The 26,028-nt window shown below is 41.8% G+C and overlaps 1 protein-coding gene across 1 annotated transcript in view; it reads left to right on the top strand.

Moving 5' to 3' along the window:
• Positions 1-26,028, top strand: part of RB1 (RB transcriptional corepressor 1) — a 169,220-nt gene that overhangs the window by 7,454 nt on the left and 135,738 nt on the right. The window contains exons 3-7 of the mRNA XM_026657614.1: positions 6,277-6,392; positions 18,929-19,063; positions 22,429-22,467; positions 23,185-23,252; positions 25,559-25,669. Of these exons, the coding sequence (XP_026513399.1) occupies positions 6,277-6,392; positions 18,929-19,063; positions 22,429-22,467; positions 23,185-23,252; positions 25,559-25,669 (469 nt within the window). The remainder of the gene's footprint in view (positions 1-6,276; positions 6,393-18,928; positions 19,064-22,428; positions 22,468-23,184; positions 23,253-25,558; positions 25,670-26,028) is intronic.

Below are 26,028 nucleotides of genomic sequence, written 5' to 3'. Positions count from 1 at the left end.
ACTCTACTAGCATAATTCAGTGGCATATTTGATTTTTGAGAACCCATTTTCAGCACTTCTAGAAAGGATTCTTGTTTCAATCTAGCTACTTAAAACATAACCATAGTGAAAAGCGACAGAGTCCTGTCAAGTATCAGGGGGTAGCCGTGTTAGTCTGTATCTACAAAAACAACAAGGAGTCTGGTGGCACCTTAAAGACTAACAGATTTATTTGGGCATAAGCTTTCGTGGGTAAAAACCTCACTTCTTCGGATGCATAGATTCATTTGACAAACATCTTTCGAAGTGGGTATTCACCCGCGAAAGCTTATGCTCCAATATGTCTGTTAGTCTATAAGATGTCAGAGGACTCTTTGTCGCTTTTTACAGATCCAGACTAACACGGCTATCCCTCTGATACTATAACCATAGTGAAAAATTCTTCAGAAGAATTCACCTTCATTATTTTAGTCCATTCCACAATTTTTCCTACTATTTCCTTTTACTGGTAGTCCCACTTAGGCCATATCTACACTACCACTTATGTCAGCAAAATTTATGTCACTCAGAGGTATGAAAACACCCCATCCCCCCCCCAAGCAACATAAGTTTAGTCGGCATAAGTAGTAGTGTGCACAGCGCTATGTTGGCGGGAGAGCTTCTTTCGCTGACATAGCTACCGCCATGCCTTAGGATATCTCCATTAATTTATTTATTTATCCCCATCTCCTAGAACTGGAAGGGACCTTGAAAGGTCATCGAGTCCAGCCCCCTGCTTTCACTAGCAGGACCAAGTACTGATTTTGCCCCAGATCCCTAAGTGGCCCCCTTAAGGATTGAACTCACAACCCTGGGTTTAGCAGGCCAATGCTCGAACCACTGAGCTATCCCTCCCCCCAATTAAACCAAAATTGGTTTAATTATGTCAATGGGAGAGCTCTCTCCTGTCGACAGAGTGGCTATATGAGAGATTTTGCAGTGGTGCAGCTGCATCTGTACAGCTGTGCCACTGTAGTCTCTTGTAGACATAGCCTTAGACTTAAATTCATACACTGGTAATCGTTGGGTGCTAATCACCCATTTGAAACATTGATCAGTAGCTTCCAAATTTCAACTAGTGAGAAACAGCCCATTAATGAAGCCTAATATGAAAACTGAAAAATAGAGAATCTATTTTATAGAGAATCTTAGATATTATATTCACTTTCCAGTTTCTGCATTCCAGCAAACCAAACCGCTTAACAGTTTCCAACCCCACCCACGCCCATGTTATCACCTCCTTATCCCCCTTCCTTAAATCACCAATAATTCCATCCAATTTCCTTTCTCCTCTAGGAAGCTTACATTCATAGCTATGCTAGACACTAAAAATCATGGTCTTAATAAAGACACTGGATTTATGGCATGTTACAATCTGTAACCCACTAACCCCCTTTTTTTGTCCTATGACTACAGGAGTGTTAATGGGCCATTTCACCTTGAATGGTTTCTTAGCTTAGAATATGTACTATCTGTTCAATCTTGTATTTAGCTGTGACACTCTTAGTACCTTTCCCAGACCTGAAGAAGAGTTCTGTGTAGCTCAAAAGCTTGTCTTTTTCACCAACAGAAGTTCGACCAATAAAAGGTGTTACCTCACTCACCTTGTCTCTCTAGGTTTCTAGACAGTTCTATAACTTGCTTATTACTAGGTAAGATGTTCCAAACAAGTTCTAAATCTTCCTTTAAATGTTGATGAGGTTACTTTAAAAGTATGGCAGCTAGTACCCCAATTTGATTTCATTGCTAGTTTTAGTTTACTATCTTCTCATCTGGGTTTGTCTTGAGACAGTGGAAGCATGCACATTTTGAAGTAGATGTTTATTTTTAATAAAAACTTGGTTGCAGTCAAACTACAAAAGAAGTAATTGTATAAAGTTTGTGAGTGGATTTACTGGTTTGATCTAAGTTTAGGCATTTTGCTATCTACCTACTAGAACTTGTCCACGTGTACTGGATCAGATATAGTTCTGCCCTGTTTCAAGGAGATTCCTCATCCTGGTTCAACTTCCTCCTTACCTTCTTTGATGCCATGAAATCTTAAATTACTGATTTTGGTTTATTTTTTTCCTGGTTTTACTCTGCTTGAAACTATTCTCCTTAACTCTAAATGACTAAATAAATGTTCAGTATTACCCAAACCAAGGTTCAGATTACCAGTTACTTTCTCATTCTCTTATCTGATTCACCATTCTGGAAACTCATGAGTAAGGCTAGGTTTATGTCACAGAGGTCATGGAAGTCACAGATTCTGTGACTTCCAGAGACCTCCTTGATATTCTCTTCTTCAGCCCTGGGGCTAGAGGACTCTGGAGCTGACAGCCAGGGTCACACTGGCAGGATTCCAGCGACAGGGGCCCCCCTGCAAAGTTCCAGCGACAGGTGACAGACTCCTGAGGGGGCCCTTCTCAGGGTTCCAGCGGCAGGCAACAGCCTTGCACGGGGAGAGGGGGACGCCTCAGGCGAGTGGCTGGGATGTCCCGTTTTCTCTCTGGGAAATATGGTCACCCTGCAGCTTCCAGCCGCGTGGGCAGAGGGGAAACCCCACAGCTCCCATGTGGTGGGGGAAACCATGCAGCCGCAGCAGCAAAAGTCACAGACAGGTCACGGCTTCCATGAATTTTTTGTTTATTGCCCATGACCTGTCCATGACTTTTACTAAAAGTAACCATGACAAAATCTTAGCCTTACTCATGAGGCAGAGTATCCAAGGCTTTTTGTCTGCTATTTAAGTGCCTTAATGGCCCTCAAAACTGTGTGGGGAGAACAGTGACCGTGATCCCACTTCATGATAGTCCATCTGTCAGTTACTAGGTGCAGTGGGAAAGAACCAACAAGGAGAAAGATGTTATTTATTTATATTCTAAAACCACCTGTTTTAGACTCCATGTGACTTTCTTTCTGGTACTCTAATTTAGTAAGGTTTTTCTCCATCTAGGGAGCCATCTTTGCTAAATAGCAATAAAACCTAAATAAGGGATAGCAATTAAAATTATCTGAGTTTCTATCCTTAAAATGAGTTTACAGTAATGTGCTCTGAAAGAGCCTACACGGGAAGCCAATGCTGATCAGAGTTTATGTATGCTGAAGCCCCACTTAGTAAACAGGGACTCCATTCTGTTCCATCTTTTGTTTCAAGTTTTAATGCCATGGCTTGGTAATCTTTAAGTGCGTGTGATGTGGATTTACTTCTACAACTACACTGCAGCTTTAAGCCCTGATCCTGCAAAAGCCATACATACTAATGGACTCTTCTTTTACAACCTATCCTGAAAGATGATGCCTCACTCTCCCAGATCTTGGGAGACAGACCAGTCCTCACTTACAGACAGCCCCTCAACCTGAAGCAAATACTGACCTGCAGCCACACACCACATAACAAAAACACTAACCCAGGAACCTATCCTTGCAACAAAGGCCGATGCCAACTTTGTCCACATATTTATTCAAATGATGCCATCATAGGACCTAATCACATTAGCCACATCAGTGGCTTGTTCACCTGCACATCTACCAATGTGATATATGCCATCATGTGCCAGCGATGCCCCTCTGCCATGTACATTGGCCAAACCGGACAGTCTCTACGTAAAAGAATAAATGGACACAAATCTGACATCAGGAATCATAACATTCAAAAACCAGTAGGAGAACATTTCAACCTCTCTGGTCACTCAGTAACAGACCTAAAGGTGGCAATTTTGCAACAGAAAAGCTTCAAAACCAGACTCCAACGAGAAACTGCTGAGCTTGAATTAATATGCAAACTAGATACCATTAACTTGGGTTTGAATAGAGACTGGGAGTGGCTGGGTCATTACACATATTGAATCTATTTCCCCATGTTAAGTATCCTCACACCTTCTTGTCAACTGTCTAAAATGGGCCATCTTGATTATCACTACAAAAGTTTTTTTTTTCTCCTGCTGATAATAGCTCATCTTAATTAATTAGCCTCTTACAGTTGGTATGGCTGCTTCCACTTTTTCATGTTCTCTGTATGTATATATATCTTCTTATTATATGTTCCATTCTATGCATCTGATGAAGTGGGCTGTAGCCAACGAAAGCTTATGCTCAAATAAATTTGTTAGTTTCTAAGGTGCCACAAGTACTCCTGTTCTAATCCCAATAAAGTTGTTGAGATTTTTTTTTTTTTTTTTTGTGAGAGTCTGGATTGGTTTGTTCTCTTACAGGACAGGGACCTTAGTCTGTCAGTTTCACTCTCAATTCTTGCTTAGATGCATAACTGATCTTGATTTCAAGGTACTAGTAGTGCTAACTGAATGCTGATTTGTTTTTTAAATGCAGATCATGGAAACAGTGGGGATGGGAGGAAATAACTCCTCTTGGGAATGAGTATTTGATATGTTAAAGGAAATAAATTAAGGACCTCTTCATTAACAGTCATCTTTGCACTTCTTTTATGCTGCCCCTTGTGCAAGGGCCACTTGCCTCCTTCCCCTCCCCCCAATAATAATTCTTCCTATACTTCAAATTTCTTCTTAAGAATCTCTTTTGCTATGATGTCTGCAGTACACTGCCAGCTAATGATGGCTAGTCAGGGGTTGAGTGGAAGACTACTACTATTGATCTGCTTATTTATCTCCATTAACCAAGAGTCTGCGCTTACAAATTGTACAACCAGCTAATGTATGTAAAACATGCTTATTACGTTTATCCCTTTTTCCCTTAGTTCCTCCCTCTTGCTTCACCCAACTGTTTTGTTGTGTCTTAAATGAAGACCTGTCCCCCTCCAGTTACTTGCAACTGTCTTCTGTGTCTGTAAAGTACATAACACAGCTGGGCTATGACTTGGTTTCAGCTTACATGATTCTATATACAAATTGAAGATAATTGATTTTTAAACTTTGTTAAACTTCTTTTGGAAGGGGAAAAGAAAACTAAAACTTACCATTTTAAAATGTCAAAGCTGTGAATCTTAAAGATTCACAGTGTAAATGTCGTGTAGGTCTTTTTCCTGACATCTAGGCCATATGATTTTCATGTTTTATTTGTTAAATTTGTATTTTGAAAGTAGGCAAAGTAATGCAACAACAATTGTTTGGGATTAAAATACTTGTTTGTAGAACTAAGATTTCTTATTGAAGGGTTGATTTTTAGGTAGAATTTCTTTTTAAAAGAATTAAAGTAAATTACTAACTCAAATGAGCTGACATGCATTTTGAGTAGTAACTTAAGGGTAGCTTCAGTAACATTGCTTGAGTGCTACACTAATTTTTAATATGTGTAGAGTATCACATGCTAAAGTATCTTTAGGTTGGCAGTTGATGTTCAGTTACTAGTTGAAATCAATTTTTGAGTTGACTAACAGCCAAGTATTGACATGTCAAGCCCTCATCCTTCAGATTTCCCAGGTGCTATCATCGAACAGCTTAGGTCAGACTGGCCAACATGTAGAAAACTTTTAAACTCAGTTTTCTGTGGGAAGTTTAACCCTAAATTTGAGGTTCTGGGAATGGAGGTATATATTGGGATTTTTTGGCTTTAACGCTACACAAACCTTTAGTTGCATGCTGGTTGCTAGAGGACTGGCTCCATGGAAGAAATGACACTTAACAAACATTGAATTTAGTTGGCACTGCTTCTTCAGGCTTGTTGCTTGTCACTGGGAGTTACATTGCATAGGGAATGACTTGAGAATTTGTCAATAGGCCTAATAAAAAGTACAATGGGATGAATATTCAGGAACATCCAGTGGACAGTAGGCAGATCCCAAGAAACTGTATTGTGTATCTGCATTGCCAAAAAAAAATTAAGGTTTTAAATATCCAACTACTAAGCAGAATTGGCTGCATAATAACATTGTGCACCCTCTTTTCACACAAGTCTAATTATACATTTCCTTCATTTGTGAATTTGTGCCAGCCTTTAAGACTTTTTTTTTAAAAGATGATTATAGTCTGGTCCTGAAAGGTGTAATCTGTCTTGTCTGCAAAGTTTGAGGCACTTACAGTATTAATATGCCTTAATGAAAATGTATTGCTTATGCACGACTGAAGCACATCACTGTGTTTTTCAATGGAAACATCATTCCCATTCTAAGGCTATGAGTATTGGAATGTCTTTGCACTTTCATCTAGAAGATGTAAATATTTGGAACTCTTGACTTGTCCAGTAATTAGAAATCATGGCTTTGGGTGTTTTCTGGCATTTGTTTAGCAGAGTAGTGTTCTGTATATAATACTCAGGTGATAACTCATAAGCAAGCTAAAACTGTGTTCTCTCTTTCACTAGGTGGGTTACAGTGAAAAGAAAAAGGACATGTGGGGGATCTGTATCTTTATTGCAGCAGTTGACTTGGATGAGATGACATTCACTTTTACAGAGCTTCTGAAAAGTATAGGTATGAGGTAGGTTTTGCGTGAATTGAAACGCCTGCAATAAGCTGGGGGCAGGTGACATTTTTTGGGTAAGATTACCAAGATTCTTGTTTTTAAGCAACCTGAGCCTTTGTATATATGACTTACCAAACAAAGGCAGCCATGCAAAGATTTATCATTTTGATCCAGGCATAAACTACACTGAGCCTCTAGCTCTCCCCTTTTCACCAACAAAGTGAAATTCAAATTTTAAATGCATAAATCTGAAAAATCTCATTTAAGCTTTTTAACAGCTTCCCAACACACTGCTCATCTTTAATGATCCAGCATCAGTTTAAACTCTGCACCTTTCTACCTGCTTTACAGCAGAGGATAGGTGAACTGTGGCATTGGTACTATGACTCCTCAACAAATCTTCAATTGTATTTGAACCCCTGCTAACTTCTTTAGGACCTGTGGCTTATGAAATTAAGATAAGATTAAATTTTTTTTTGCTTTATCATATAGATAACTGTAGAGTTTGCATGATTGTCTTCTTTTGGTGGATGAACTAGATTTGTAATAAATTTGTCTACTAAATCACTTTTCCATAGGTAGAGCATCTATATGTATTACTAGACTAGTGGACTGTTCTTGCACTCTGAAGCATTTTACTTACCGTAGTTTTGCTCTCCTGAGATCCGTAGTCCTCTTTTACAGAAAGTCTATAATATGGCTAAAATCAAGGGGAAATATATTAGCATTTTTCTTATAAATATTGTAACCATCCTGTGTCATTCTCTTGAGTTGAAATATTTTGGACCACATGGAGAAATACTTGAAAAACAAACAAACAACAAAAAATAAAACAACAACAAAAAACAACTTAAACTTAAATTCTTCTCTGGGTAATTGTCCACACAGATTCCACTCATGATGTGCACAAAATGGGATTATTTTTGGCTAGCAGTGTCTGTTGGGTCTATGCCTGTGCTCTTATGCCTGCCACCTGAGGGCATAAAGGATGGAGTGGGCTCTCTCCTGCCCTTCAGTTTTTCTTACTGCCCGTGGGTGCAAGACAGAGCCCTTGGCAGTGTCTGCTTTTCTTGCTCATTGTGTGATTTAGCTTAACTTGTTAGAATTAGTATAATATATAATTAAAAGTTGTTTAGGCTTCCTTATGCCCACTGGCTTATGTGGTTTTTTTTTTTTTAAAGTAACTTGTCTAGGCTAACAAACAAAGCTTCTACTCTCCACTCCCCACAGGGACTTAGATCATAGCAGAAGCTAAATCACTTGGATTTAATACCTGTTCCTCATGTGGCCCTGCTATACCAATGAACGTATATCATGGGGGAAGGACATGTTACAGGATGTTGTGTGTTTTCTCCAAGTGCATCCAGACAGGGAGGGAGGCAATGCTGAAACTCTCCTGCTGCAGAAGTTGATGCAGGCCTCCTCAAATGGAGATCTTCAGCAAAACCTCAACCAGAAGGTCAGTCCCCCTTGTTCAGCACCCTGGTATTGCAAGATACCTTGGAGTGGTTCTGGTTCGTAGCCTCACATAGTGCCAATATCTAACACAGACCACTTGTGGAGAAGACACTCTCACCTTGCAGACAGCCGTCTTGGCTTTCGTCTTCTCAGCAGCTGAATATTGCATGTCAGTATGGGCAGGTAATGTACATATGAAAGTTGTTGATATGTAATTGAACACTGCTATGAGAATTGTCACAGTAGTTCTGAAGTCAACCTATATGGACAGTCTGGTTTCCTGTCCTTGTGCATATCTTGCTAACATTCTTCCAAAGAGATTCAGCCAGCAATAATATGAGAATACCACTGCACAATAAATGAACTCAGACTTGCAGAGTTATGATGATCTCCATATCCCCCTGAGATGCCACCTTAAGTCTGGGTCTGGTTAGCAGCCAAAACCCACAAAAACTCAAGACTGTCACCAAACAGCAGTGTGAAGTCTGTAAGGAAATAAGCAGGGTCAAGAATCAAGACATGGTCACCTGGCTAAACCATGCATCATATGATATGGATCACAGCAAACCACATTAGAACATCAGACAGGCATTGCAGTCATTTACTACACTAATGGAAAACGAAGGATGGTCTGATATACAAATCTGGAGAAGATATCCAAACCATTGAATATCTAGTGAACTGCTTTAAGATCCTTCTCCCAAGGGACAATTTTGATTCCTTCCATGTCAGTGGAAGCCATTAACTTTTAATGCTGCTTTTCAAGTTGCCATCTGAAACAAGTGGCCTAGTGAGATATGAATCTGTTCAGAGCTACTTCCCATCAGAGACCTCACTCATCCAGTATTATGTTGGTATAGATGTCACTGCAGCGGGAAGAAGCACGACACCAAAGACTAGCCAGGATGCAGGTTACCTTCCTCAACACCCAGCAGGAGGCAGAAATCACCATGACTCACTCTGGGCTCAGTCATTGAAGCGTTGTAAGACTGAAAAGACCTATTCTGTAAGACTGAAGTCAGTACTAATGTCTAAGGTAGCTCAGGTGGCACCGTCTAAGCCGAAGGACCACATGGCCCCACAGTCCTATGCAGGCACCAAGTACCTCTGTATCCAGCACCTCCCCACCTACTAGGTACTTGGTGGTGGTGGTGGTACCCATCGCCTCAGTACAGACTACCTCTCTGAACCCAAGATGTTGGTACAGACTTCCTTGGCACAAAAGCAATGCACAGTACTGAGTGATCTGTCTGTGGTTCAGGTATCAAAGTCACTTTTACTGGAGAGAGGCTTAGGGAGACCAATACAACCCCCCTTACTTTTAGAACAGTGGTTTTCAAACTGGGGTGTGAATATAGCTAGGTTACGTGAGGTCTCATCAGGGTGTATGTGAGAAAAGTCCTGTAATGGCAGACAATGTATTTTATTTAGTAAAACTTGGTAATGTAATCATAGGCATATTATGTCCCTATCTCAGATCAGGGTACATGGTAGACTACATTATTTGGAAAGGGGTACACACTCTAAAAAGTTTGAAAACCACTGCTTTAGAGTATCCACATCTGGCCAAAGAGGTGTCCTGTATCACAGTCCTTGGTTTGCAGGCAGGGTACTCTTGTTACAACTGTCTCTTCCCCTAGAGAGGGGACATTTCTTTTTCTTCTCTTCCTCTTAACTCAGCAGGAAATCATCTCCTACTTGTCCTCCATCTCACCATGGGGTAGCTCAGTAGGAGTCAGGGAGAGATTTCAGGGAACAGTTAATGAAGGGAGTTACAAAAAGATCAGGACCATATAGAGATACCCCATCTGATATTCCCCAAGGCACCTTCCACAGCATTACCCATATATGCCCTGGCAATATTGGGCACCCTGGCATATTCAACCCTACTCCAGGAAGCCAACATCCTCCGTTGTGTCCTAGGTCCTAGGTAACAAGGTCCGTCTCCACAGAATATCTTTCATCCATGGCTGCTGCAGGGGCAAAAAGAGGTGAGTCAAGAGGAACAACATTCTCCAGAGTAGGAGCACCCAGTCCTGGCTTTCATAATCTCTTCTTTGTGGGAGGTGGTGAACCCACCTACATCAGCCTCTGCAGATGAATTTGCAGTTTTCTAAGACTTTATAAAACACATGGCAGAATCTTAGATATTCCCCTTGAGACTGTACAAGAGAAACACACTTTCTTGGACATAGTTCAGTCTGCATCTCCAGGGAGATTAGTCGTGCTGATAAATGATGGTCTGCTGGAACCTGTCAAAACATTTGACACACATCTGCATTGACTCCACTCTGAGAGTGGACAAAAGATAAGTCCTTGCAAAGGGGTTTGAATATTTTTATCAGCATCTTTCCCCTGGCTCTCTCTGGTTATGCAAGCTGTATAGTAGAGGACAAAGCAGCAAGGTCCTCTGAAATCCACACCCAGAGAAGAGGATCCTCAAAAAATGGATCTTTTTGGCTGGAAGGTCTATTTATCTGCTAGCCTCCAAATGTGGGTTACAAATTACCAAACTCTGCTCTCAGTGATTTCTTCAACTGGGACAAACTAACTTTGTGGATAAGCTACTCAAGGAGTATCAATAAGAATTGAATGCCCTCCTGGCTGAGGTCCAATTGACTGCTAGAATATCCTTGCAGGCTGCACTGGACACATCTGACAAGGCAGTGCACACAATTGCCAGAAGACTGTCATGGCTTCAGTCTGCAGGAATCTCTTAGAAGGCCCAAGCAACAACCGAGGACCTTCCATTTCAGAGCTACAACCTCTTTAGCAGTGGCTGATGAGGCACATCATACCCTGAAAAATTCCAGGGCAACTTTGCATTCCTTGGGGCTCTCTCCCAACTCCAAAAAAGAAAGCAGACAACACAATAGCTGTATTTCAAGTGGTGCTCCTTGACTCAGTGTTCTGGTCAGCCATCGAAGATCTTCTGAGCCACTGAGGAAGAGGCAGATATTTCACTGGAGGCAACCCTCTGCTGCCTTCTGAGTCTGGAGCTTTGAATGAGCAGCACATTTGACACCAACATTGGGAACTTTGGCTGGCACCTCACAAGATCTTTTTTGTTCTACCATGGCAAATGTCTCCCATTTTCAAGAAGCTTGGGGTATGATTACCATGAACCAGTGGGTCCTCGGTCATAAACAAGGACTATGCATCCAGTTTTAGTCCCTTCCAACCACCTTTCCCTCTGCCCATATTCTTCAGGAACCTTTTTCACGGGAGACTGTTGTAGCAGGAGGTAGACTATTTTCAGGTGGGAGTAGTGAAGAAAGTGCTGCTAGAGTACAGAGCCAGGGTCCTTTTTGTTCCCACTCCCACTTTTTTCACAAAGTAAGAGAATGAGTCTCCAACCCCGTCTTCATCACCTCACCACCTTCAACCTCAGTTTCAAATTCAGAATGGCAACCTCAGCTTCTACAATCCGTTTACTAGATCCTGTGGACTGGTTTGCAGCTTTTGACCTGCCAGATGCCTATTTTAACATTTCCTTACATCCAGCTCACAGAAAATACCTTGAAATTCATTGTATGAACATCATGCTATCAGTATAGAGTCCTTCCTTTTGACCTCTTCATCCGACAGTTTTCATCACCAAGAAGCTGAATGGCTAATTCAAAGCGAACAGCCACAACAGGTGATTAACTTGGTGCAATCAATCCTAAAACTTCTTACCTTGCTGGGTTTCAATGTCAGAAACCAAAACTAAGTCCAACTCAGAGCATAGAATTCAGAGCAGCAGTATTAGACTTCAGATCAGCGAGGGCCTAACTTCCACAGTAACAGTGTCAGACTGACAGACCTAATCAGTCAACTTCATGCCTATCTGTGAACACCAGTGAGACTGTCTCATACTTGTATGCTTTGCAGTATACACTTACATCACACAGCATGCCACACTTCACCTTTGATCCATGCAAAAGGGGTTGAGATCAGTATATCTGCCAAGCAGATGTCACATGCAGACACGTAATGCCCAGGGATTAGGTGAGTTAGAGTGGTCCAGATCAGTAGTCCAGAGTTCATGCAAGATGTTGGAATTATTATTTATGCAGGGTATTACTACAACACTAATTTAAACATAAATTCCTTTAGATTTAATAAAGGCTGAATGGTATTTATACAGTTGCTCTAAACATGCCCCAAAAGCCTAAATAATAATATTTATTATGTACTAACAGTAATAAAACATTTATAAGTATTTGATAAAGATAGATGCAAATAGACTACACCCAGGAGTGCTTAGACCCATATTCGTTGGCTCCAACTTGGCCAGGCAGGTATTAGCAATGAACCCTTTAAGAGTTTACTTTTTGAACCCTTTAACAAACAAGTGATGTCATTGCCAATTACTGACTTCAGCTAAAAACTAATTTGAGACAGTTTACTCTTATTTCCAGTTTTAATCCAGATAAGATTTACCAAAGCTTTTCCTCCCTATTTCTTCCCCTCCTCTTTGCTGACCAACGGTTCTTCATTTGCAAGTGGGTTCACATAGGCCCTAACTTTTGAGATAACAAGGAAGTATGTGGGGTGCCAAGGTTCATGTTGGCTCCTTCTAAAACAGATTATCTGTTTTATTTAAAACCATCTGCAATAACCTCTATCGGTCGGGGGCCTTCTTTTTAGAAACTTCTCCTTATTTTTTTTTTTTTTTTTTTTTCTTAGTATTTTTTTTTTCTTTTTTTTTTTAATTTTTTCTTTTTTTTTTTTTTTTTTTTTTTGAACCAGGAATTCTTTCTACTACATTCCTTCTGGCCTTAACTCATTATTTTCAATTCTTTTCTTTATAACACACTTCTTTAACCAAACTCAAGCAAAGTTTAATTCTTTGATTTTTATATTTATTCTACACAAGGGATATGATAGCCAAGAGAGCTAATCTAAAGGGAAGGTACACTGAGGTATCCGGTGGGGTTGCGTGAGGCAGCAAGGCAGGATCAGGTGGGGTGGCAAGACAGAGTCAAACAGGGTTCAAGTAGCAGCTAGTGGGTAATGGCTTGTTGCTCAGACAAGGCCAGAAAGGAAGCAGTGAGTTTGTATTGGTTACAAGCCAATCAGGAAGCTGGTCATGAAATCCTGGAAGCTGACCCACTCAAGTCTGTGAATACACTGATAATTTGAGTTGGTGTGGCATGACGGCCAAGGCTGCTTCTCAGGAACCCAGTGGGCCTGGGTTTGAGACTGGGGTTTCCTGACAACATGTTGGTCATAATCCCACTAGAAATCCTCTCTTTGTTAAACTGGGTGGACAGAGCAACTTCAGGTGTGGAGAGGAATTTCCCTAATCCATGTCTCTCTCTCCAAAAACCTTGGTAAGAGATTCCTCTGTGTGGGGGTGAGTGGGCTTATCTGGATCAACTGGCAATTCAGGGTCTGTGGTCTCCTTAGGAAGCCTGCTTGCACATAAACACTTTAGACGTTAATACAATTGGCCTGGCATGAAAAGGCTTTGCTACACCTTCAGGAATCAGCAAGTCAAGTGCTGGCTGACAACACTACAGCAATACACTATATTTACAGGCAAGGGGGAGCAAGATCATTCCCATTCTGTCGGGAAGTCAAACATCTGTGTGTGGTGCATCCTGCACCAGAGCACATTGCTAACTGATACTTGCTGCAATGGGGACACAAGTCCAGGCTCCCTTTCAACACCTTCCTCATCCTCTGGACCCTAGGACTCATGTATGCCTTTCCATAGATACCCATGACAGTGAGGGCAAACAACTTAATTAGTTTTGAGAGAGCTGGACAAATGTATGAATGCGATTGTATGATAGGGTTGCTTGTGATTGTAAGGGGCAGGGCTCAGCAGCCTTGGGCCTCGCTTCTGATTTATGTGTTTGAAACATGCTTCTGGGGATACCCAGACCTGTGAACCACTGTGTTCTCTCTGACTCAGCAAGAGTAAGTTTTGCTGGCGATTAGACTGTCAGTTTTCTTCCACACAGGTCTGTTTTCCTCACCAGCAAACTCCTCAAGGCTCTCCTGAACCAGACCTTGCCTAGCAGGTGACAGTCAGTGAACTTCAGCTCCTCAGAGATGTTTCTGTGTAATGCACAGCCCCTACCACTGTGCATTCACAGAAGATGCTGAGTTTGCTGATCTATTAAAGTGCATGACAGTTTATTAATTTAACGGGTAAATACACCCTTCCCTTCAAACACCTCACTGAATTGGTTTATGGTAAAAGTAATACAACTTTATTAACAAAATAGCATGGATTAAATAATACCCAGTAAAGGAGATAAAGGGTAGAGATGGCTACAAGCAAAAGTGAAAACATGCATCTAAGCATGTAAAATGTTATTTAGCACAATAGTCTTTATTCAAGATGGTTCCTGTGGTGGGGGTGGGGGCCCACTCTGCATCTCCTTTCTAGCTTTTTCCTGGCCAGGAGCCATCACAGAGATTAAATCATTTGGTTTCTTTGTCTCCTTAATGTGAAGGATCAAGATGGAGTCTCTCTCTCTCTCTCTCTCTGTTCATTATATTCCTAAGGGGCTGTCTTTGTCTTACAAGTCTGAAAGGCCTCCTGGGGATTAAATCTCCTGTGGGGTGCTGGAGCCATTTTAACTCTACATCTCTCACGTTTAGACTCAGGATAACCCCTGCTGGTTTAGCTTGATAGCTTTGTTGGCTAGGACAGACCTGTTTATCACTTTATACCTAGGCTAGGCTTTCTGGTCTTAAACTTTGTTCTAGTAACATCATATAGAGAGAATCCACAGTTTCATGTATAACGTTAACACATGCATTTAACAATTATATCAATAACAAGCATGTTAGCTTTCATATACCTCATAAGGCCAATTTTATACAAATATTGCAGTAGTGTGTATATAGGGTATCTAGGATGTCTTCCGTTCCTAAATGCTTATGCTTCAGGGTTTCAGCCAGCCACAAGCAGGGGTCAGAAAGGATTTCCATCCCTCTAAGTATTCTGTTTTTTGAATATCCTTCCTTTGAAGCATCAGGGATGGCCCCAGCTAGAGACAGGACATGGAATGGGGAGGGCCAGTGCTCTGAGATTGTACTGAGCATATTCTCTCTCTCAGGGGCTTGGCTGGCTGGTTTTTACTCACATGCTTGGTGTCTAACTGATCGCCATATGTGGGGTTGGGAAGGAATTTTGCAATGACTTTAGGGGTTTTTGCCTTCCTCTGCAGCTGATGCAGGTTGCTTGCCAGGATCATCTGGATATATATAACTTAACTTCCCTGCCGTTGTGGAGGCCTTACTTACTGGTGCTCCTTGGCCACTCCTGTTCTTTGCCTGTGGCAGATAATAGTTCAGTCTCCTGTGCGCTGTAATATTGTGTAATTTTGGTTGTTGGGTTTAGTGTGCAGGTGCTGGGTAGTGTTGGTGGCCTGTGGTATACAGGAGGTCAGATTAGATCAGTGGTTCTCAACTTTTCCAGACTACTGTCCCCCTTTCAGGAGTCTGCTGTGTCTTGCATACCGCAAGTTTCACATCACTTAAACTACTTGCTTAGAAAATCAGACATAAAAATACAAAAGTGTCACAGCACACTATTACTGAAAAATTGCTTATTTTCTCATTTTTACCACAATTATAAAATACATCGATTTGGAATTGTGATAGACCCAGACCAGCTGGGAACAGCAGAGTAGTCGAAGGCAGATATACTGGCCACTGAATAAGCAGTTTTCTGTTCCCTGACTGACCAGAGTAGGGGCTGCTCCAGGCTAATGAGAACACCTGACTCCAATTAACCTGCTAAGAGTCAGGTGAGGCTGTTAAGCATCTGACTCTAATTAAGGCCCCTCTGATGCTATAAAAGGGTTCACTCCAGTCAGGCCAAAGAGAGCCAGGGAGCCAGAGGAGAGGAAGTGCAGCTGAAGGGCTGGTTAATGAAGACACCCTCAAGTTATTGATAAGGGAGCGCTAAGGTAAGGGTGAAGAAGGGAGAAGCAGGAGAGCTGCGGGAAAGTGGCCCAGGGAAATGTAGTAATTCTGGCAGTGAAAGGTTGGCTGCCAGCAGCTGCTACCATTAGGGTCCCTGGGCCAGAACCTGGAGTAGAGGGTGGGCTCGGGTTCCCCCCAACCCACCACTACAGGAACACCTCCTGGGAGGGGAAGACAGGCCCTTGTCAGGACAAAAGGCTAAACTGTTTTGGTATGAGGCCGTAGGAGCAACAGAGACTGTGGGAGTTCTCTCACCAACCTCCTTGCTGGCTTATGATGAAAAGGGCTCAGTAGACTGTATCCCTGGCCCTAGAGAGAGAGAGAGGCCACGTGGAGGGTTGCAGTGAGCCTCTGAAGCTAGCATAAACCGCCTGGAAGTGCGGGACCCACGGGGTCAAGGTTGGAGCTCTGCCACAAATATAAATAATATTATTTACATTTAAGTGTGATACTTGAAATTGTTTTTCACTTGTGAGCCTTGTCTGAAGCCTGAGCCCCAAGTGGCAGGGCTGAAGTATGTAACTTAGATTTGCAGGGCTCCCTGGGGTGTGGGGGCCTGGGCAGTTGCCCTGCTTGCCACCCCTAATGCCAACCCTGCACTTACAATCGAACCTAAACCTGTCCCATGACCCCCTTGGGGGCTGTGACCCACAGGTTGAGAAACACTGATCTAGATGAGCTGAGTCCCCTCTGGAAGACCTCTGTGTACCCCCAGGGGTATGTATACCCCTTGTTGAGAGCCACTGAACTAGATGGGCTGGTGGTTCCTTCTAGCCTTACCCTCTGAGGGTCCCGAGGCAAGGATGCAGGGTGTATCGTGATAGCCCCAGCATGAGCCAGGCAATTCTGGTAGTAGATTTATCTGATCAACACAGACCCCAGTCACTTTACCCATTCCACCTGACAGTCTCTTAGAACAATGACCCAGCATCTTTACACCTGATAGCCTGGTTGCTGTCTGAATTAAGTATACTGAAAGACGCTGTACAGCTGAGGTTCAGAACATTCTACTCCAGAACAGGAAGCCTTTTAATCAAATTGACTTACAGAACTAAACTAAGAGATTTTTCCATCAAGATATCTCAGCAACAGCTTTCACCACTGACCTCTCCAGTTTCAACAATACTGGGCAACTTATTTGAAAGCAATCTGGACTCTTCATCAACTCAAAATAAGAGTTCATTTTGCAGAATTATCTATAAGCCATGCTGTCTTCACATCCTACAGTAACAAAATTCCTGAGGGATTCATGCATGTATTTCCCCCCTACCTCCCGATTTGGGTGCTGCCTCCCTCCTTTAATCTGAATATAGGACTAGCAGTGTTCTTTGAGCCCTTAGTAACCTGCTCCCTTTACGACCTCTCAATGAAAACTGATTTCCTGGTGGATGTTACATCAGGTGGGAGGGTAGGAGAGATACAGGCTTGTAAGTCAGGTCCCCTGTCTACGGTATTTCAGAATGATGGGGTTACCCTTAGACCTCACCCAAAGTTCCTGCTCAAGGTAGTCTCAAAATTCTATATAAATTGGTCTGTTCACCAAGTGACTTTCTTTTCAAAGATTTGCATGCTAGACAGTGTCATTTTATTTAGATAAATTAAAATTGTTCAGGAACACAACTAGGCTATTAATGACATTTGACAGACAAAGGGCACCACCATTCACTTAAAGGTTAGCCGGGTGGTTTTTTGACTGCATAAGAACTTATCAGTTAGTGAGGAAAAATTCCCTGACCATACTAGCGCTCATTCCATTAGGGCTTAAGCTTCCTTGGCTGCCTGTTTGGGTAGTTTCCATACCTGAGATGAGTAGAACAGCAATGTGGAGCTTGGTCCACACATTTACTGCTCACTATTTCTATTATCAGAGCACCAAGAAGCCCTAGTGCAGACCAGAGGTTTGGATACCATTTCTGTAGGGCTGTCCTGCATGACTAGTTAAAAAAGACTGTCACAGGGTGACTGGCCCCTTTAAGTGGAAGGGGTTCTAGTGCATTTGTGACTCATCAGCTGCCTCCTAAATATGCTTAAAAGAGGAAACCTGGGCCTAGTAAGTGGGAGAGCAGCTAGCAAGGGTCACTCAGGAAAGGGGCAGGTGAGAGCTGCCTGGTTCAGGCAGGAAAAGGGCAAGTGTGAGGGTTCTCTGGGAGTCAGGAGACTGGAGGAGGTCTGGGGAAAGTTGCAGAGAACTGAAAGCTTTCTGCTGGCCCTCCCTGGAAAGAGAGAGAAATTGCAAGAAATCACTGGAGGAGCTAGCTTGCTGGCCTTCCTGAGCCATGGCCAAAGAAGGCTGGAGAGGGCTTGAAGGCTGAGAGCATCAGAGGGAGAGCCTACTGGCTCTCTGAGCTGGAGAGCTGAAACCATAGGGCCAACGAAGGCTGAAGGCTTGGGTGAGGCATGGTTAATGACCCCAGAAAAATACCTGGGAGTGAGGCATGGTGTGGGATGCTGGAGGTGTACTGAGATACAGATCATGGTGAGAGACATTGGGACTGTTTGTTGATGGAATGTTGGCGAGTTGGTTTGTTATGGTTTGTAGCATGGAGTTTGCTTTTGTAATAAATTAACCCTGTAAGGGAGCGTATGTATACTTGGAATGCTTTTGTATATTTTTGGGAACTATTGAAAGGGAAATGGAGGCAGAAGCATAGGTTGTGCTGTGACATGCGATAGGATAGCACTCCAGGCAGGGCTGCCTTCTGATAGACTCCTTATACCCACCTGCAGGTAAATAGACAACTGTTTGTTAATCACAAAGAGTTGAATCTGTGTGGGCAATCACTCAGAGAGCAGATACTTACCCTACAGTAACACTGGTTCTTCAAGATATGTTGCCCACACTGATTCCACACCTGCTCTCTGTCCCTACTCTGAGTCTGTATTTGCGAAGAAACTGAGGCAAGGTTGGGCCCACTCTGCTCTTTATATTCTGGGGGAGAGGGAGATATGAGGGCATAAAAGCGCAATCCTGGCCCCATTAGACACTGCTAGCTAAAAAGAACTTCTTGAGCATATGAAAAGTATGTACATCAAACGTGAAATGTGTGTGTACAACACCTCTTAAAGAACCAGTTACTATAAGGTAAATGTTTTTTTTGTTTTGTTTTGTTTTTTTTAAAGAAACAGATCTCATAATCTCTCATCTGTCTTCTTCCTTGCAGTGTGTGCACATGTTTTCGGTTGCTGAGAGAGATGGATGTTAACATGGATACCATAAGCACTAAAGTTGATAGTAATGTATCACGACTGAATAAGAAGTATGATGTATTATCTGCACTATATCACAAGTTTGAAAGGTAAAATTCACAATTTTTTTGTTTGAACTGATGGATTCATTTTTAGCTGACAACATTTATTTTGATTTCTAAAACATATGTACTAGACGTGCCCATCCTAAACTTTAGGCATATTTCCCAGTATCTTAAAATCAGTTATGCAGAAACACTATAATGTTTACACCATAACTATTATACTGCATTATAAGACCATCCTGTTGTTGCTTCTGTTGCTATTATTTGTACTATGGGAACACCAGGGGCCTCCAGCCTCCTTTTTTAGGCATGGTACAGATAAACTGCCCCTGAAAACCTCACCACCTAAGTAATCTCATTCAGTTCACATCCCATCCTCTCCCCAAATGCCTGAGAAAAATGTTGAGATTTGAGGGTCCTGAGGCAAGGATACAGGGTGTATCATGATAGCCCCAGCATGAGCCAGGCAATTCTGGTAGTAGATTTATCTGATCAACACAGACCCCAGTCACCTTACCCATTCCACCTGACAGTCTCTTAGAACAATGACCCAGCATCTTTACACCTGATAGCCTGGTTGCTGGCTGAATTAAGTATACTGAAAGATGCTGTACAGCTGAAGGCTTATGGGAAATGGTCTGTCAGCAGCTCCCTTCCTTGTGTATTAAGGGTGTGAGCCATTTGTCATGATGACATGAGGAAATAGACAGTCTTGCATAACTCTAACCCAAAATTAAGTGTTCTGTGTAGATCTTTTTTTTTTTTTTTTTTTTTAACCAACATAGGCTGCTTTAGAGAACTCTTAGAGTTTTGATATTTCTCCAAAGACAGAAATACAGGCAATTTGCTATTCTTGAGTTTATTGGGACAGGATGAACTCTCCTAACGCTCAAAGATTTTTGCTCTGTTCAAGTGCTAGTGTGTACCTCATGCCAGTACCTCAACCTCTCCTTAGAATACTCTTAAATTCCTTTCTGATTGCAGTCTTCAGTGAGAGGTACTTCACAGCACTGAGCATCAATGCAAGAGGGCCACAAGTCTTGTGGCATCGACAGAGTTGCTACAGTGCTAAAGTATTTTTCAGCTTTGTGACATTGAACTGTTATGGTCTCTTGTATCAATGCATCACCAAAAAATGTCCCATGGCTCTAAAGTATCCCTTTAGGATGACTGTGAAGGTGTATTGTATGGATATCGTCAGCCATTGGGGCACAAGCAACCAAACCAAGCATAGAGACAGGGCCACTGAATAGCTATAAGTGATTTCAGTCTTAAGTTCTTGGTGGTCTGCATTTTCATGTTTGTTAGCTGTGAAATTCAAACATACTACTAAGCTGGCTGCCTACAGGTTGGCTTTTATCTCTTGCCCATGGTATATACTGTTCTTGCTCTCCTCCCTTCCTTCCCCCCTCCCCCATCATATTTCTCCTCCTATGTTAGGCAACTATTCCTTTCATGTAAGCAAATTCTTTTCAGTTGCTTAGCAACACTCCAGCAGGTTTTGCTGCTGCATGTCCTATTGATACTCCCCATTGCCTAAAGGGACATGATAGATTTGCTTTCCTAAATGGGTAATATCAATTCTTTGTTCTTTAAATCTAATCCAGTATCATTGCATTGATGGTCAGTATAGAAGATGGAAAGTCCTAAATATTTTTTCTCAGACCTACCATAGGTAGGGTTGCCAACCCTCCTGGTTTGGCCAGGAGTGACCCAGAATCGGGCTTGATCTCCTGGAGGCTACTGAAGCCAATCTGGGAGATTTTAGGCCACTAAATGTCTGGCAGTGCAGCGGGGTTAAGGCAGGCTCCCTACCTGCCCTGGCTCTGCGCCACTCCCGGAAGCAGTGATATGTCTGGCAACGCCTCCTAGGAGGAGGCGCGGCCAGGGGGGTCTCTGCACGCTGTCCCCTGCCCTGAACGCTGACTCCACTCCTTCCATTGGCTGGGAATGGGGAACCACGGCCAATGGGAGCTGTGGGGGTGGTGCTTGCTTGCAGGCAGGGTCAGCGCGCAGACACCTGGCCGCCTGTGAGCCTAGGAGCCGCTGTCTGACATGCCGCCGCTTCCGGGAGCCACCTGAGGTAAGCGCCCCTGGCTGGAGCCTGCACCCCAAACTCCCTACCTCACCCCAACCTTCTCCTCCAGCCCTGAGCCCCCTTCTGTACCCAACCCCCCTCCCACAGTCCATACTCCCTCCTGGAGCCTGCACCCTGAATCCTCCCCCGTATCCCAATGTCCTACCCCAGGCTAAGTCCGGAGCCCCCTCCCACAGTCCGAACCCTTCAGCCCCAGCCCAGAGCCTGCACCCCAACCCCCTGCCCCAGTCCCATGAAAATGAGTGAGGGTGGGGGAGAGTGAGCGACTGAGGGAGGGGGGCTGGAGTAAGTGGATTGGCGAGGCCTCAGAGAATGGGCAGGGCAGGTGTGTGGCCTTGGGGAAGGGGCAGGGCAGGGCAAGGTGTTTGCGTTTGTGCAATTAAGCAGTTGGCAACCCTAACCATAGGTCTTTTCTGAAGTATAAAAATGTCACTTAATCTGCATATTCCCTTTTTCCTTTTAAATCTTGCCCCTGAATATTTGTCTGGTGTCTTTCCCCACCCATTCCTCTTTTTTTTTTCCCCCCTCTGACCTTTTTTCTGTAAAATGTTTATACAATGACATTACAGAAGAAGAGACTGTGAGGCAAATTACAAAGATAAAATTTAAAACAGTATTGCCAACCTCAAGCATTCAAAAATTTGAGTTTGACTCAATCATGAGGCTTTACAATTATTATTATTACTATTTTTTTAAAGGTTTTTGACTTCTGGTTCCTGAGCCTTTAGGTTGCACACTTGGGTCATGTTTTAGTGGTTTCTATTCTCCCCCTCAACCATGAGGGCTAGGGCAACTTATTTTTAAAATGAGAGTTGTGAGTCTCTTTTAATTGCTTGACTCCAAGAGCCTGTGGTTTTAAGAAGAAATTGATATGGTAAGACTCTTTCAACAGAATCATGAGATGGTAACATTGATACAATAAAGACTGTGAAACAGTCTCAAGACACATTTCATCCAGTGGTTTGAGAATGTACTACAGACTCTACTATTTATTTACAAGACATTGGAAAATAACGTGCATGTAAATCCTGGCTTTCTGGAAAATGTGATGATTACTTAATAGATCACGTTTTTAAATTGCTTTATTATGTGAGGTTTGATATAAGCATTCCAACAAGAGCTGCTCCTTGTAAAACTACTAGTTATAAACAGCCCACTTGTAAAACAGATTGGCAATGTTCTTTAATTACAATAACTGACGTTTTCTGAGGTGGCCTTTGTTTCAGCTAAATACAGCAGAAATACATAATGCTACACATTTGTTGTAGATTGAGAAAGATATGCGAAGTAAGGAACTGAATTTTTTTTCTAGGACTTGTGGACTTATCTACATGATACAACCCAGCAGTCAGTAAGTTTGACTTTTATCATTTATATATATATAAAATTTAGGAGGCAATCCAAAACATATGTTAGTATTTTACTTTTCTAACTACTTATTTCTAAAGTGTATACAAAAAAACCCAATCTATTGATGGCACCAATATGTCATATGACTAGTTTAGATTGAGCAGGGACTTGGGGAGTTTCAGTGGGAAATGAAGAAAGTTGCAGAAGTGATATACTTGGTCAGCGTATTGATGGTGCCACTTGCACCCTGAATATCTCCACCTGCTGGTTTATGGATCAGCATGGAAGAAACTAACAGTGCCAGGATGTGCTTCATAAACATAGTAATAGATGAGAGGAAATATTGTCTGCTCCCGAAATTAGATTGAGTTAATGCTGTGACTGGAGAATAGGACCTTTTTGTCAAAGACATGAGCAAGAGAAAACTACTCATAATAATTTGAGTAAATTATAAACGTTCACTTCCTTCACCCAGACGTTAATGCTTAGAATTTCTTGAATGGAATAAGAACAATTAACCTTTCCATTTCAAAATTTGTTTGTTCTTTTAATTCCATTCAGAATGTATTGTGATCTAATAAACCTTAAAGTGTAGGAAAACTTTGTGTTGCCCTAAATGAATGCGTCCACAGACTCAAGTGATTCTCCAGAGACTATATTCAGAATTGTTGTAGAACTGTTGCTGCGAAATTTTTACTACTTTGTTGTCTGTGTATAGGACTTCTGCTGAATTGAGTTTCCCATTGGTTCTGAAAACTTCCTGGATCACTTTTTTGTTGGCGAAAGGTAAATTATGTTTATAGTAGAATTATTTTAATTTCTTTTAATGGAGTGAATTTATAAACTTTTTGTTTGATATCTCCAATACAAGAAGCAAGACCCTGTTGGCTGTTCTCTTAGCTGGTATTATGGACTGGGAAGTTTGAATATGGTATGTGATATCTTTCCTGCCTTTTAGGAGGCTGTTGCTGTTCTGGCCAATTGGATTTAAGGGTGGAATGTGTGGGGTTTTTGTTTTTTAAATAATTGCCCCTATTTCATGGAAATGGCTGCCTAAAAGTGACCAGTATTTTATTTATATATTTTTAAATGGACCTGGAGAAGTTTGTAAAATTGTTTCTTCACTGTGGTCAGACTCACTCTGTGAAGGGCTTGGGCCTTAGTTAAGGATAGGAGGCCAACACCATATTGTTATAGCAGTACAATCAGCATCTAAAGCCTCTTCTACTCCAGTGGTTCCCAAACTTTAACCTGTGAACCCCTTTCACTAAAATGTCAAGTCTCATGAGAACCCCTTCCTAAAAATGAATATTTCCAGGGACTTTCTCGTTTAACTGAGTATAAATTATAAAAGCAGTGATCTTGGAAATATAAAATTTGTTTTTATGACATGCTTATTACACACTAATTATTATTAAGTGTCCCTGGCCTCTGTTCCCAGAAGCTGGGAATGAGCCTAAGGGGATGGATCACTTGATGATTACCTGTTCTGTTCATTCTCTCTGGGGCACCTGGTACTGGCCACTCTTGGAAGACAGGATACTGGGCTAGATGGACCCTTGGTCTGACCCAGTAGGGTCATTCTTATGTTCTTATTTATTATTACAGTATTTTTATTACATTATGAAAATGGCAACACTCTTCCAAGATCTCACTTTTGTAGCTTGTATCACTTTGAATAAGCCTGTTATAAGACAAGGCTCCTATGTTTCATCAAAGAGTATCAGATATGAAACAGCATGAAGGTATTTAAGAAGCCAACTCAGAGTTCCTCCTACACAGGCATTCAGGTCTTGAGCAGTCCAGACTAACAATGCACGTTACAACAAAGCTTAAACTTGTTCGTCATCATAATTTTAAAAACAATACTAGCTGCCTATTTAATTTTAAAAACAGCAAAAAATATCCATCTCCCTTTCCATTTCTTATAAGGAGTCTTGAAGTTTAAATCTCCTCAGTGTGATAGATACGCTTTCTTTGATCCTCTTAGCTCTTGGAAGTCCAGGGGCTCCGGGCTGCTGGCCCTGTGCTGCCCAGGGTCCCTAGGGACAGCTCTGTCCGCCATTAGGGAATTTTTTCCCGAGAACCCCCTGTAACATTTCGTGAACCCCCAAGGGTTCTCGAACCCCAGTTTGGGAACCACTGTTCTACACTAAAGAATTTATTTAAAAAATCTTCATTGGTCCAGAATTAGTTCATTTGCACCAGCGGGAGCCCTAGTGTATACAAAGCTCCTGTGTTTACAACTGTCAATAAAACCTGCTTAGGAGCAGCTGAAACAATGGAGTTTTTGTTTCCTCCTAAAATTCTTGAGTATAGCCATAAAGTAAGGCTATGGGAGGTTTTCTGCTTTGCCTTTTTGAGAGTCATGAGGAAGGGGTAAAATTCTACCAGGTATAGGAAGGTCAATAAAAAAGTTCTGTAAGAGGTTTGGAAGTAGATGAGCTCAGTCAAACTGAGGCTGGAAACGAGCCTAGGTGGTAACCTTCTAGTCCTAGTGGTAAGGATAACTGTTAAACTGTAGACACCGTGTACTGTTAATTTTTCAAGTGCTGTTAATTCTTCTACTTCTATAACTTGTAAGTATATCACCTATCACAAAGACTGTTTGGACAGCCTGACTAACCTGAGCTTGGAATATAACAATTGCTGTGCTTTTAACTGACTGTATAAATGAAGAGAAGTTAAGTATTTTTTGTAAAACCAAGTTTAAGTAGTAATTGGAGAACAGAAAAGGGGGAAAAATTACATAAATAGAAAATAGTGATGCATGAAGGCAAAGTAGTTGTCAACAGTGTCCTTCTTGAGTGAAAAGTGTGTGTGGGGAGAAAAAAGTCATGTCCTGGAAAATAAGAACTTCATTCACAGTTTAAGAAAAAAATATGAATTAGCTATGTATGTTCTTTCCAGAGTGATAAATCCTTACAAATCATGCATGGCTAAATACATCAAACTTCAGACATGCTCACATCCTAGGTGACGTTTTCTAGAATCCATTAACAGTGGTTTTGAGGTGAAACCTTCTGTCAGGAATAATTTTATTTAAACTCCAAGCATTGACTCATAAAGTCCTTCTTTTTTTACATTTTCAGGAAAAGTATTGCAAATGGAAGATGACCTGGTGATCTCTTTCCAGTTACTGTTATGTGTCCTTGATTATTTTATCAAACTATCACCACCGGCAATGCTCAAGGAGCCATACAGTAAGGATTTTAATCTTTTATGTTCAGAAGTTTAAAGTTCATAAAGAAGTCAACTTCAGTCTCCTTAGGGCCTTCAACAGTGCCCACACTGAATGCAATAAATCTTCTGTCTATCTTAACTTACTTCACAATTGTATTTAAATTTTGGGTTATTGAATGAAACAGAACATGGCAATATATTTAATGTATAAAGTCTTTCATTACTACTACTATCCCTGCCCTCCCTTTACTGCCTCCCCACCCCCACAGGAGTATTGTAATGGCTTGGTAGTATATCAGCAATACTGCTACCGAATATACAAGGGACTTGAGAAAATGGATTGAAAAGCATTATTTAAATTTTGATTGAGATATTACAT

Source organism: Terrapene carolina, unplaced genomic scaffold (genome assembly GCF_002925995.2).
Source record: "Terrapene carolina triunguis isolate 2854851 unplaced genomic scaffold, T_m_triunguis-2.0 Scaffold16, whole genome shotgun sequence".
Taxonomy (NCBI): Eukaryota; Metazoa; Chordata; order Testudines; family Emydidae; genus Terrapene; species Terrapene triunguis.
The sequence above is the reverse complement of the archived record's forward strand: the minus strand, read 5'-3'. Positions and strand labels throughout refer to the sequence as shown.